General features: G+C 35.7%; 1 protein-coding gene across 1 annotated transcript; it reads right to left on the reverse strand.

Moving 5' to 3' along the window:
- Positions 1 to 1130: 1130 nt before the first annotated feature.
- Positions 1131 to 2169, reverse strand: LOC114049428 (vomeronasal type-1 receptor 4-like). The gene is given in 2 exon segments (XM_027870688.1): positions 1131 to 1278; positions 1280 to 2169. Coding segments are annotated over 2 exon segments (1038 nt in total).
- Between the last annotated feature and the right edge of the window lie 11124 nt (positions 2170 to 13293).

Raw genomic sequence — 13293 nt, forward strand, 5'->3', positions numbered from 1 at the left:
AGGGAGAAATAGACAGTAAAACCAAAAGCATGAATGACATTAATATCACCCTGTCAAAACTAAATAATCTAACAAAAAGGCAAAAAAGAAAGCTAAAAGGCATATATAGCATTTTACAAATAGTACATATGATGACTTTCTGACAGTTACTGAATTAGAATAAAAAGAAGTAGAAATATTATCCAGCTTTGCAATGCAACCTTAGAAAAACTGTCCATGTGTTAGGGTATAAACTGTCATTAACAAATACAGAATAGCAGAAATGATGAATAAATCTTTTTATAATCATGCTACAGTGAATATATGACTAATAAGGTCCATTTAAAGAAAGGATTTGAATATAAATGGAAACTAGAGTGATGTATATAGGTAGCAATAGAAAAAGTGACAGATGTGGGGTCAGGAAGTCCAGAGGCCAAATCCTGGCATGAAAACTTATTATGTCTGTGATGCTAGGTAAATCCTTTAACCACTTCTACCCTTAGTTTCTTCATTTGTGCAACTGAGATAATAAAAACACTTAATTAAAAGGGTTTTTTGTGAGGATCCAGTAAGAAAATATATGTAAAATTCTCTGAAAATATTGAAAGGTTATATAAAAATTAGTTATTTTAAAATAATTAAATATTGAAGAATATGTGGATCAAAGAACAAATCATAGAAGTAATAGATTATATCATCAAAGGAAATGACAACAATGAATAAACACAGCAAAACTTTTGGGATTCACCCAAAGCATTCATTATGGAAAAATTTACATCTCCAAACATTTTAACCTAACAAAGGCAGACATAAATTGAGCATGCAACTAAAAAGAAAACTGAAAGCAACTTTAGACCCACTAAAAACCAAACTAGAAAAATTTTAAAGAAATAAATAAATTTGAACATTTGGATATTTGACCTCTCGATAGACAGAACTTTAGCCATTGAAATAAGCAACCTTATTGTAGGCAAAATAAGTTACAATACTTGAAACTTTAAATAAAAGAAATAGAAATCATGACAAAGCTCAAGTCATCAATTTTCAGTCCTGTAATACAAACATCTGTATGGAGGCCAGTGAATTTTGTAGAGAAGCAAGACTGTTTCCATTTAACACTTTGCAGTCCACTAGTGTCACATGACCATTTAGATGGTCAAGATTGGAATCTTCACAGGGAATTCCTTGTTACAACTGAAAATGTTTAGAATGAGGATCAGGCTGAGGAGGAAGAATCCAGCAAATTCTTGGACATCAACATAATCTGTGGAGATGTATTTTTTCCCATTTTTGAGAAAAACAGGTCCTAGAGACCCTGGTGATACTGCTGATCAGCACAAAGGGGCATAAACTTGGAAAACACCCAGTCATGAAAGCAGAGACATGCATCATCCAGGAACTACTTAATTTGGAATACATATATATATAAAAAAAGATGGAGCTGACTAAGTGAAAAGAGATAAAACTGCTCACAAGAATAAGGATGGTAGAGGTGGCTCTGTTCTCAGGGGACATTCTAAAGGAGGAGCTGGAACTATGAATATGAAGGACTTGCTGGTGGTGTTTTTGCATGACAAATATGATATATACACTGTTACATGTTGTGAGTACACACCACACAGCATCATAAAGGGATTTCCATAGTATGAAGTCATAAGTATTTGTAGTATAAATACTGAAAACCCAATAGCCCGCATCCCAATTGTTCATAAAACTCGAGCTATTTAGAAGTGTAGTCATATATATAGGAATAGCTCCTTCTGTCAGTAAACTGAGGATCCAACAGAGGATAAAGGAAGGGATGATGTACTTCTGAATCCTTGCTTTGAGCACTACCCACACTGGAATGTTTGTACTGATAGTGATGGCCTGGAAACTACTCAAAAGGCCTGTGTTGCAGAGAGACAAGACCCTAAACACTCTGTCCAGGTAAACTATAATTTTACAACCAATATCACCAAGGAAATTTCTTATTCCTAGAAGTGCAACTGTCTGGGGAATTCCTTTAGAAAGTAGTAACAAGACATTGATAAGGGACAAATGGATGAGAATCACGTCTATAGGCTTTCCCCTACGACCATGGATAAAATTGAATATGTAAAGGTAAAAGAGGAGTGAATTCCCTAGGACTCCAAGTAAAATCTGGTTGATGAAAACAATTCCAAAGATTTCTTCATTAGAAAACATTTCTTAGATACATTGGACAGAAAAATTGCAGTCAGATTTAAGATGACCTGGGAAGAAATATAAGATTCTTATTATTACAGATTCAGGCTTTTTTCAAAGTCTCCAGCCTTCTTACCTTCCATTTCATAAGATCATTTTAGACCTTGCAGAGACCTTTGAGGTTATCCAGTCCAACTCCACTCATTTCACATGTAACTCAATCCCAGAGAGGGTAAGTGACATCCAAATTCAGATAGCTAGTAAGCAGTAAAGCCAAGATTAGAATTCAAATGTTACGACTTCAGATTAAGTGCTCTTTCCACTGATTTTCATTGCCTCTAAAAATAGCACCAAAGCATTCCAGAAAGATCATACCCACTTCCTCATATGCAACACCTATTCAACAAATATATATATATATGCATATATAAATACATATATGTATATGTGTAAATACATATATATGCATATATATGCATTGTATATATATATATACATACACACAGACATGCATGTGTGTGTGTATGTACTAGCAATTACTATGATTGTATCTAGCATTGTGCAAGAACTCTGGAAGATCTAGAAGATATTGGAGATATGATTCTTACTTGCAAGTCACTTAGATGGTGTTTAAAGAGAAAACATAAAACACATGAAATAAGACTTCAAAACTAAGTGCTAAATAACGTATTAGAGAATTAAAAACTGTGTCATCCTAGAGATAAGAGATGGAAAGGGGGACCAGAGAGGTTAGTAATGATTTTGTAGAAGAGAAATATGAAGATGGAAAGGAGGTATATATGTTTAGAGGAAAGTGGAAGGATTTTGAGACTAGTTCAGCATTAGTGAAGGTACAGAGGAAGGAAGGAAAATTGTACATTCGTGGGACAGAAAGGAAATTAGCTGGACAATAAGAAAGTAATAATTTTACAGGGTAGTAGGAAGTAAATATGGACAAATAAGGACAAGATAATAGTTTGAAAATCTAGTTAAGTTCTGGTAAAAGGTGGTAAAGTAAAAGATTCTAGCTCAACCCAGATGACCACATCAAGAACGAGAAGAAAATGCTCCAGACGAAACAAAAGATAAATGAACAGGGTGGATAAACTAAAAAGAATCTATAGCTTGGCATATTCAATTAAAAAACAGCAACAACATAAAGGAAAAATCAAAGAACCATTTCAAAAGTAGTCTGGGGACCAAACCCTGAAACAGTTCATAGGTAGCAACTCTAATGCCACCAGAATAACAATGAGTCTCATGATGAAGAGTCATTTCTACAGTAACTTGAATAACTGGAGACCTAAATCATATCCAGAAGAGGGAGAAAAGTACTTCCAGTAATCAAACAATTATCAGAATGTGTCTACTTTCACCATACACTATGTGCATATTTCTGGGAGAGTGAACCTCAGGCACTTCGTGGAGGGCTTTTTTTTTTTAACACTACTGCTTTTATTAAACCAACTTTGATTAAAAAAAAAAGATGATTGTCTAACTGATTGCTAGTAGGAAGCATACGAGTGGGAGATAACAGTACTAGAAACTCTCAGAAACTGAGAATAGTTGCAGCAGAGGCCCTCTGAGGAGCAAGCACGTCGGTGTAAGAAGGCATTGGGAAAGTAATTTTGGTAACAAGTGTTATAATAGAATATGATGGAAAGGAAAAATAGTTAATAAATATAATCATGAGTTTGAATGGAGTGAATTTGCCCTTAAAGCAGGAAAATGGCAGAATGGATCAGAAAGAAAAAGAAAGTTATATATAAAAAACACAAGCATTTCAAAGTCCATCATAAACTAATCTCCCTTTCTTTCCTAACTTTTTCTCAGACTTTAATCCCTGCCAAATACTCTTCAATCTAGTAATATTGGCCTCCTTACTGTTACACACACACACACACACACAAAGACACTGTGTTTCTCAGATCTGGGCATTTTCTTATGACTATTTCCCATGCTAAGAATTCCTTCCTCATCTCCACCTCCTGGGTTCTCTGGTATCCTTTAAATCCCATTTAAAATCCAATCTTCTGTGGGAATTCTTTTCCAATTCCTCTTAATTATAGTGCCTTCCCTCTCTTAATTATTTCCTATTTATTCTGTATAGAGCTTCTTTGTGCATACTTACTTGCATATTGTCTCCCCAAGGAGCTGTCTTTTACACACTTTGTGTGTCTTTGCTACTTAGCACAGTACCTGGCACATAGTAGACTTTAACAAATGTTTATTGACTATTGACTGATGTAAGCCTTCATTCAGAATTAAATTAATGAGCTAAAATAGATTTTCTGGTGTTTCAACAGAATGTAAAAAAAGCAGGAGTGGCAATCTCAATCTCAGATAAAGCAATTATAAAACTGGAAAAATAAGAACCGGTCAAGGACTAGTAGAGTATATAGAATCCTCATAACTATATATGATGGATATGTTCTCTCAGAAAAATATTGGGAAGCACTGGATAATATAATCTGCACACACACAAGCCCACCTAAGCACACACACAGAGAGAAATTGATCATATTTTGATTTACAGGAAATAACTCATTATTGATGTGGAAGTCATGCCTGAATATTCACAGTCAAGACACCAAGTTTTTTAGAGCTATTCAAGTAGATATGAGAGTCAACTGCCTAGATATGATCATTTATGTTATGGAAGCTGGTGAGATCACCAAGTGAAACAGTATAGGAAGTAAAAAGAAAAGGCCTAAAAAAAGCATTGGGACCCCCTCAGGTCATGGGCAGGAAGGGGGATCTTCATGAAAATCCAGCAAAAGAGATAGAGAAGAAGCAATTAGACAGGAGAAAACTGAAAGAAAACAGTATCATGAAAACCTAGAGGGAAGAGAGTATCAAGGAGAAGAAGGTGATCATCAATGTCAGAGGTTGAATAGAGAATTTAAAAAATGATAAGGATTGAGAAAAATCCATTATAGTTGGCAGTTAAAACATCATTAAGAGCTTTGGAAAGAATAGTTTCAGCTGAATGATGAGGATCAAGCCAGAATGTAGAGTTAAGAGGAGAATGAGAAGAAAAAGAGTGGAGTTACTGTAACCACAAAAAAAAAGGAGAGATTTTGGATAACAACTAGCAGAGATGGGCAGATCAAATAAGGGTTTTTGTGAGAATGGAGGAGATGATTCTGGAGGGGTGGAGCCAAGATGGCAGAGTAAAAGCAGTGACTTGCTTGAGCTCTCTCCCCAAACTCCTCCAAATACCTATAAAAAATGGCTCTAAACAAATTCTAAAGCAGCAGAACCCACAAAAAGACAGAGTGAAACAAATTTCCAGCCCAAAACAACCTGGATAGATGATCAGAAAGATATATTGCACCAGGCTGAGAGACGAGCACAGTTCTGCATGGGCACGCAGGCCTCAGCGAACCTGGAGCAAGCACCAGAAGACTGAATTGCAGGTAGATGTGGTGGTTTCCAGAACACTCAACTCACAAATGCCAAAGACAACTTGGAAGGTCAGTGGGAAAAGTCTGTGTCTGTGGTGAGAGAGAGAAGTGTGGTGGTCTCAGCTCCAGTCCTCAAACCTGGCCCCAGGGCAGCAGTTGCTTCCTGAGCTTCCAGGCCACAGACTGAGGGGGAATCAAGTGGCTGATCAGAGGGGGACTTCAGAGATCTCTTTGCTGGTGCAGGATTCTCTTGCTTTGCCCGTGCTTGGATCAGGGTCACAGTTCTAGGTGTTGGTCCTAGAGTGAGGAGGAGCACTGGCATGGTGAAGCTTGTAGTGGCAGTGGAGAGGAAATGCTCCTCAGAGTTCCAAGACAGAAAAAAGTGATTGTGGTCACTCACAGACCAGAGCACAGGCCAAGAAAGGAGTAAACACCTCACCCTTGATCATAGCACCTTGGAAGAACTGAAAATTTACAGGTCCCTAGAATTATCTCTGAAAACAGCTACACAAAACCCCCAAAGCTTGGGACAGTACATACTCCACACTGGAAACAGACCTCTACCTTAACAAACAGTTTATAACTCAAGTAATTGTCTGGGATCATGAGTAAGCAGCACAAAAAGAGTCAGAATATAGAATCTTACTTTGGTGACAAAGAAGATCAAAACATACAACCGGTAGAATACAACAAAGTCAAAGCTCCTACATCCAAAGCCTCCAAGAAAAGATGAATTGGTCCCAGGCCATGGAAGAGCTCAAAAAGGATTTTGTGAAGCAAATAAGAGAAGTAGAGGAAAAACTGAGAGTGACACAAGAAAATCGTGAAAAACAAGTCAACAACTTGCTAAAGGAGACCCAAAAAAATACTGAAGAAAATAACACCTTAAAAAATAGCCTAACCCAAATGGCAAAAGAGGTCCAAAAAGCCAATGAGGATAAGAATGCCCAAAAAGCAAAATTGACCAAATGAAAAAAGAAGTCCAAAAGCTTACTGAAGAAAATACTTCCTTAAAAATTAGAATGGAACAATTGGAAGCTAGTGACTTTATGAGAAATCAAGACACTGTAAAACAAATCCAAAAGAATGAAAAAAATAGAAAAGTGTGAAATATCTCATTGGAAAAACAACTGACCTGGAAAATAGATCCAGGAGAGAGAATTCAAAAATTATTAAACTATCTGAAAACCACGATCAAAAAAAGAGCCTAGACATCATCTTTCAAGAAATTATCAAGGAAAACTGCCCTGATATTTTAGAACCAGAGGGCAAAATAGAAATTGAAAGAATCCACCAATCTCCTCCTGAAAGAGATCCCCAAAGGAAAACTCCTAGGAATATTATAGCCAAATTCCAGAGTTCCCAGATCAAGGAAAAAATACTACAAGCAGCCTCTGGCAGATTGAATGTATAGGGATACATTGGGAAATATTGGTGAAGAAAAAATATATATCAAAATTTATTTTTAAAAACTTTAAGAAAAAGAGAATGGACATGTTTGTAGGCAGTAAAGAATCAACCTGAGTTTCCAGGCCACAGACTGAGGGGGAGACAGGGAGAGATTGAAGATGTTAGAGAATAGGAGTTATAAGAGGGAATCTGCTGAGGGAGATTAGATGGAATGGGATCACTTGTGCAGGTAGAGGGTTTTGTCTTGGCAGGGAAAAAGGCCATGCTCTTAACATGAAAAAGAAGTAAAGGAGAAAATATTGATAGAAGGAATGTGAATAATATGAGATGAGGCAGAATGGAGAAAAGCAAATTCTTGATAAATGACCTCAATTTTTTTCACAAAAATATGAGGCAAGGCTTTCAGCTGAGAAGGTGGGAAAAGAATTAACTATGGGACATTTAAAGAGGAATGAAAAGATTTGGAAAAGGTACTATCATGAGTGAGATAGTGGATAAATTAGGGGAGGTATAAAAAGATTGCCTTGCTGCAATGGGGTACCCATAAGATTATGTGACATAAACTATCAAAGGACCAGTCAGCATGAATTTATGATTTTTCCCAGCTTTGTTAAGTAGCATGTAGGGGGTGAAGTCAGTGCATAGTTTGAATAATCCAAGCTTAACTTTTGGTAGAACAATATGTTCCATAGGATAAAGGAGGAAAGTATTGAGAAAAGGAAACAATGTAGAGTTTAACTGTTTCACAAAAACTTGAAAATGGGAAAGGGAATTGAGTCTAGCAAGTGATGGGCTGATTACCTAAGAAATAACTGAGGGGTGAAGACTGGAGGTCACAGTGAAGATGAAAAACAGGTTTAAGGTTACAACATTGAGGGAGAGCTGCAACAGCAACAGATTAACAGATGAAGGAATTTCAGAGTTATGAACATTTGTTCATATATAGAGAATACTTATGGTTAATCGCAAGATCAAATTTATGTCTATTTATATGTATAGCAATGGCAAGGTAAGTCATGTGAAATAAGTAAGTTGAGAAATTGGGAAGTCAGGATGTTTGAAAGAGTATCAATATGTTGAAGTCTAGAATGAGAGCAGATGTAGGGGGTGGGTAAACAAAGACTATGAGCCAAACACTGAACTCATTGCGGAAAAAAGAATATCTTGAAGGTCTGTAGACAGTAGCTACCAGAATCTAGATTAGGTGATAAACATGAATTGGTAGAATCTCAGAGGATGAGTTATCATACATTGCTGAGTGATGGTGGTGGACTGAGATCCCTAAAGTGGTAATGGGGAATAAGGAGTATATCAACTGCTACAACACAATAAAGTGACATGGTAGTGGGTGAGTCCAAGTCTAAGTACTGGAAAAGGCAACCAAGCAGATTGTGTCATCAAGAGGGAGCCAGGTCTCATTGAAAGTAAGAAAATGGAGAGAAGCAAAGAGGAAAAGGTTTAAAATGAAACCTAGTTCAAAGGATATGAACAAAAAGTTCTAATATCAAAAGATATGAGTAAGTAGTTCTCAAAAGATGTACAAATTATTAACAACCATTTAAAAAAATGTATTAAAAGGAAAATTCTTTATTTGGGCCTTTGCCCTGATTAATGAGGCAAACTCAGGAAGTGAAAGTTAAAGGGATTTTATTCAGCACTCCAAAGCAGTAAGCATTGGGTGGGTCAGCCTTGATTTGAGTTGTGTGCTACTATTTATAAGCAGGAGTAAGCAGCTCCCCTTTAAGGGAAAAGGTATTTTGATTGGAGCATGTAATCATGAAATGGGATTAGTGCTGCCTCAATTCCTAAGTATTTTGACTGGTTTACATAATTATGAGGAGATGAGATTAGGAAGTATATACACAACACCTTTTTTTTTTTTATGCAGGCTAACTGCCACACATTCAAAGTTATAAACAATGTTTTAAAATTCACCCAGATTGACTCAGCATATTACTCTGCACAATCCCCAATTTGGTGCTAACCATACTCATGACACAGCACCACAACTGGACCTGTATCACTCCTCTATCCTCAACTGTATCATCCTAATCTCTGTTGCTTGTGCAGCATTTGCATATCAATTTGAGTAAGCATTAGTGACTATAAGATAGGGGACTTTACAGAAGGAAACAAGTGTATCATGGCCATAAGTATTACAAAATTCAAAATCCCATGTTTACTTCAATGTCATAAAAGCTGAACAAACTTAGTTAAGCAGCGTCATAATCTTATATATCCAACAAAAAGACAAATTTAGTTAAACAGACACAAGTTACAGATTATACACTACTTAGAGAGATCACCATGAATTAATTTGAGAGGGAGATTTTGGTTATCAAGGCAACCAAGAAAATTCAGGGTCAAGGGAATCCTCTTTTTATATCATTAACTAGGATAATAACTAAATCATTCTAGGGAGCTTCAAACTTCTCTTTGGCTTCCATCAGAGAAATGCTGAAACGTTAAAATCACTATTCCATAAGTCAAGTTTTGGTCAAATGGGCTTAATATAAACAGAAAACTTTCAGTTGACCAAAAAGTTGCAAGAGGAATGGCCCTGATTCTGAACAATAAATAAGAGGGATTAGGGCATGCTTCTCTTCCTGGCAACCATAAACACTATGAAAGAAAAAGGCCAGAGTAATACAATAATGCTCATCAATATTAAATAACACCATCTCCTTGTAACCTGGTAACCCACTCCCAATGTAGATTTAATTAGCACATTTCTTGTTGAATCCCAGATGTCCTGTGTAGTCATCTGGTCCCTAGAAACATCTTCCCTTGGACATTCTGGAAAAGGCCTCATTCTAAGGGCACCTCTGAAGGGGGTTCCTTCTAATAGACCTGTTTCTCTGGTTCCAAGTCACTTGCAGAGATTCCTAGGTAATTTTGCTAAAATCTGCCAATAACGAAACTAAATACAATTTAGTACAACCTCTTTAATTTGCTTTTTCAGAAACTAGTTCATGTGATGAAAATTAACGCAAATCTTTTAACAATAATGCCATAAGAACAACAGATTAGGAACTCATAATTCACCTGAAACTTCAGAGAATTTCAGTTTTTACATACCACTTGTTCTTTCTATCTTTATCCAAACCCTGTACCTCAAATGGACAGTGCCATCAGGAGGCTGAAGGAAGAGTCTTGAAAAAAGAAAAGAAAAGAAAAGAAAAGAAAAAGGATCCATGAGGACCTGACTTGAAAAATGAGTCATTCTGTCTCTTAATATTATCATACAAATGCTTAAAAATGTGGGGGGGGGGAAAAGACTATTTTAAAATTCTTTCCAATTATTAATGCAACTTTGTATGTAAAATCCTTAATCTAATTTTGAGAACTTATTACTAAAATATACTCAATGCCTGTATATCCCAGAGATAGACATGTATACTTATGCACATATATGTGTGTGTATATATATATACACACATATGCACATCAAAACACACATATATATCACATATATATACATATACATATATTCTACTTCTTAAAGAAAATAGTATATCTTTTTTGCTTTCTCACACTTTACTACTGCAGCATATTTTTTAAAACTTTTATATCTTTGTCTTATTCCCTTTTTTAGGGGATAGATAGATAGATATTACTCTCTTATCATCCTGAAAAAATGAAATACTTTCAGGACCTATTCTTATACGTGAATATGTAACTATTAGCTAGGGGATGGCAAGCTTAAGAACTCATTTACCCGGTTGCTTAGGATATAGAACTGACTACAAAATCAGATGAAAAAAAGATATTTCAGATTTGTGTCCTATTATAGCAACTCAGATGTTTTGTATTAATCTATCAATTAATAGATGTTGTATTGAAACAACAAAAACTTCTACAGTTTACCTGCCCTGATTATAGAAATTTGATAGGAAAGGGGAAAGGAGGGGCATGATTATGACAATATCAAGAATGTCCTTTTGAGGGCACAGACTGACTTGACACAAGCTATAAAAGTATAAAAATGTCTTTTGCTCTGTTTGGTTCCTTGTAAGAGTCATGGTTAATAGCCAATCACACAGCAAAGTTTCACATTATGCACAAGGTGTAATAGCCAAGTGATAAAATTTCCTTTTTAGAAAAGAAATAACAGAATGGCGAAACTGAGTTAAAATGGTCTTACCTTTGCCTACATTATGTCTTCCCTTCAACTTTCCCAGGCACAGACAACCACCTGTGGTAGTTTTCAGATTGCACTCCTTTTGGGCAGCACATGGCATTCCCCTTGAATGCCAGACCATTGGTTTAATGACAATTTAGACAATCATACCTGAAATCAAAACTCAGAAAAATATCAAATTATAGTCCCAAGAGATTTTACCTCAAATAGCAATTTCACTAAATTGCAGCTTAAGGCTAAGGTATTATTTTTCTCATATTTCAAAAACAACAAATGGTGAGCAATTTAGGAACATATTATTTATCCTTGATTTATAAATGGAGAATAATCACATTCTGGGGTTTCACACATACAGTGAATATGCTGATGGTTAACCCAAAACTGCGGAAAGATGCTGACTACAGTAAACCTCCGATCTGGATTGCCTATTAACCCTAAGGCAAAAAAAATATTTAAGTCTAAGGTCAATTGTTACTAAATTGGCTCAAAGACATAACTTCAATACATACTATTTATTAACAGGTACAATTTTATGATTTTTATAATTGATGGCCAAATAATCTATCAGGTAAAATTCACTTTTTAAGCAAACTTTTAAGTCACTTTAAACTGGGACTGGTCTTAGTTTCTCAAAACTCATTGCTTTAGCATTTTCAACATGTTGTCAGCAATAAAATAAGATCTTGTGACACTGTTTGAATAAAAAGTCCTAAAAACTTCATAGATAAGAGCAACTTAAGAGGTCTTTGTTACTTTCCCCCTAAACAGTAAGTTATCATTATTATTATCCATTTTAAAGCAAAATGTATTTGATTAAATATTTAAGTTTTCAAACATTTTGATCACATTCAATCCAATACAGAGTACTTATATTTAATAAAAATAGTAATAGACAACCTTTCTATAGTGTTTCCTATGTGCCAGGCACTGTGCTAAGCAGTTTACAATTATTCTGTTGTCTGATCCTCACAACAACCTTATGAGGTGGGTACTTCTCCCTTTTCACAGATTAGGAAACTGAGGTAAACAGAGGTGAAGTAACTTGCTTAATGTCACACAGCTAACAAATTTCTCAGACTCAATTTGAACTAAGGTTTTCCTGATCCATATATTTTCCAAGTATATTGCCATAATGCCAAATAGCAAATGTATTTTGCATTAAGTTTTGATTTACCACAATGATGCTCATAGAATAACCCATCTCATTATAAATGAGATCACAACATAATTTAGTTTCAGGACAAGCTTCAGCCAAATCAAATCAATCAGGATTTACAATCACCAATGTTAACATTCAAAAACCTCAATTTTCCCAAGGGTCATTAGCTGCCTGCACCTCAAATTATAGACCTACTTTTAGTTAGCTCACTTTCCAAGATTCATGGTGGCCCTCTCACTTTTCCACAAACCTTTTAGATTCCTTTAAAATCTATGAAGTCAAAATAAGTCAAATCAGTTCCTTTGTGTTCTTAATCTGACCACTCTAGGGAGAGAGAATTACTTTGGTTTTGGGACTTGTTATCTCCCTATCCTTCCTGAGTTTGGTGAGTGTAATTCTCCAACCACTTCTAAGTTGACTGACCACTGGGTAAGTGTACACGGACTTTGATCAGACACAGGTAGATGTGCTGGCTGTTGGGTGGAATAGGCTGTCTCTCAGTGACAGTTACTCAGGTGAAGGGATCATCCTGGTTGTCTCATCAGATTATTAAAAGAAAAAAATCTTGGTTCAGGCCTTTGCCCTGATGAATGAGGCAAATTTAGGAAGAGAAAGTTAAGAGAATTGAATTCAGCATGCCCATAAGTATTGAGTGAGCCAATCTCCATTTGAACTATGCACTGCTTTTTACAGACAAAACTAAGCAACTTATATATAAGGGCAAAAGTATTTTGATTGGAGCAGGTAGTCATGAAGAGTTGAGATTAGGGAACATGAACACCCCCAACATTTTATACAGGCTAGCTTCCATGTACTCAGTTTTAAACGAGATTTTAAAGTGGAGTCACCCTGTCTGACTGCACCAATGCTAGAATTCACTAATAATAAAAGAAATGCAAGTGAAAACAACTCTGAGGTTTCATTTTATACCCTTAATTTTAGTAAAAATGACAAATGATTGGAATCATCAAAGTGAGAAGGGTTGTGGGAAGATAAGCATCCTAAAGAATTTTTCATGAATTAATACA

Source organism: Vombatus ursinus, unplaced genomic scaffold (genome assembly GCF_900497805.2).
Source record: "Vombatus ursinus unplaced genomic scaffold, bare-nosed wombat genome assembly UNPS02014798.1, whole genome shotgun sequence".
NCBI classification, from domain to species: Eukaryota; Metazoa; Chordata; class Mammalia; order Diprotodontia; family Vombatidae; genus Vombatus; species Vombatus ursinus.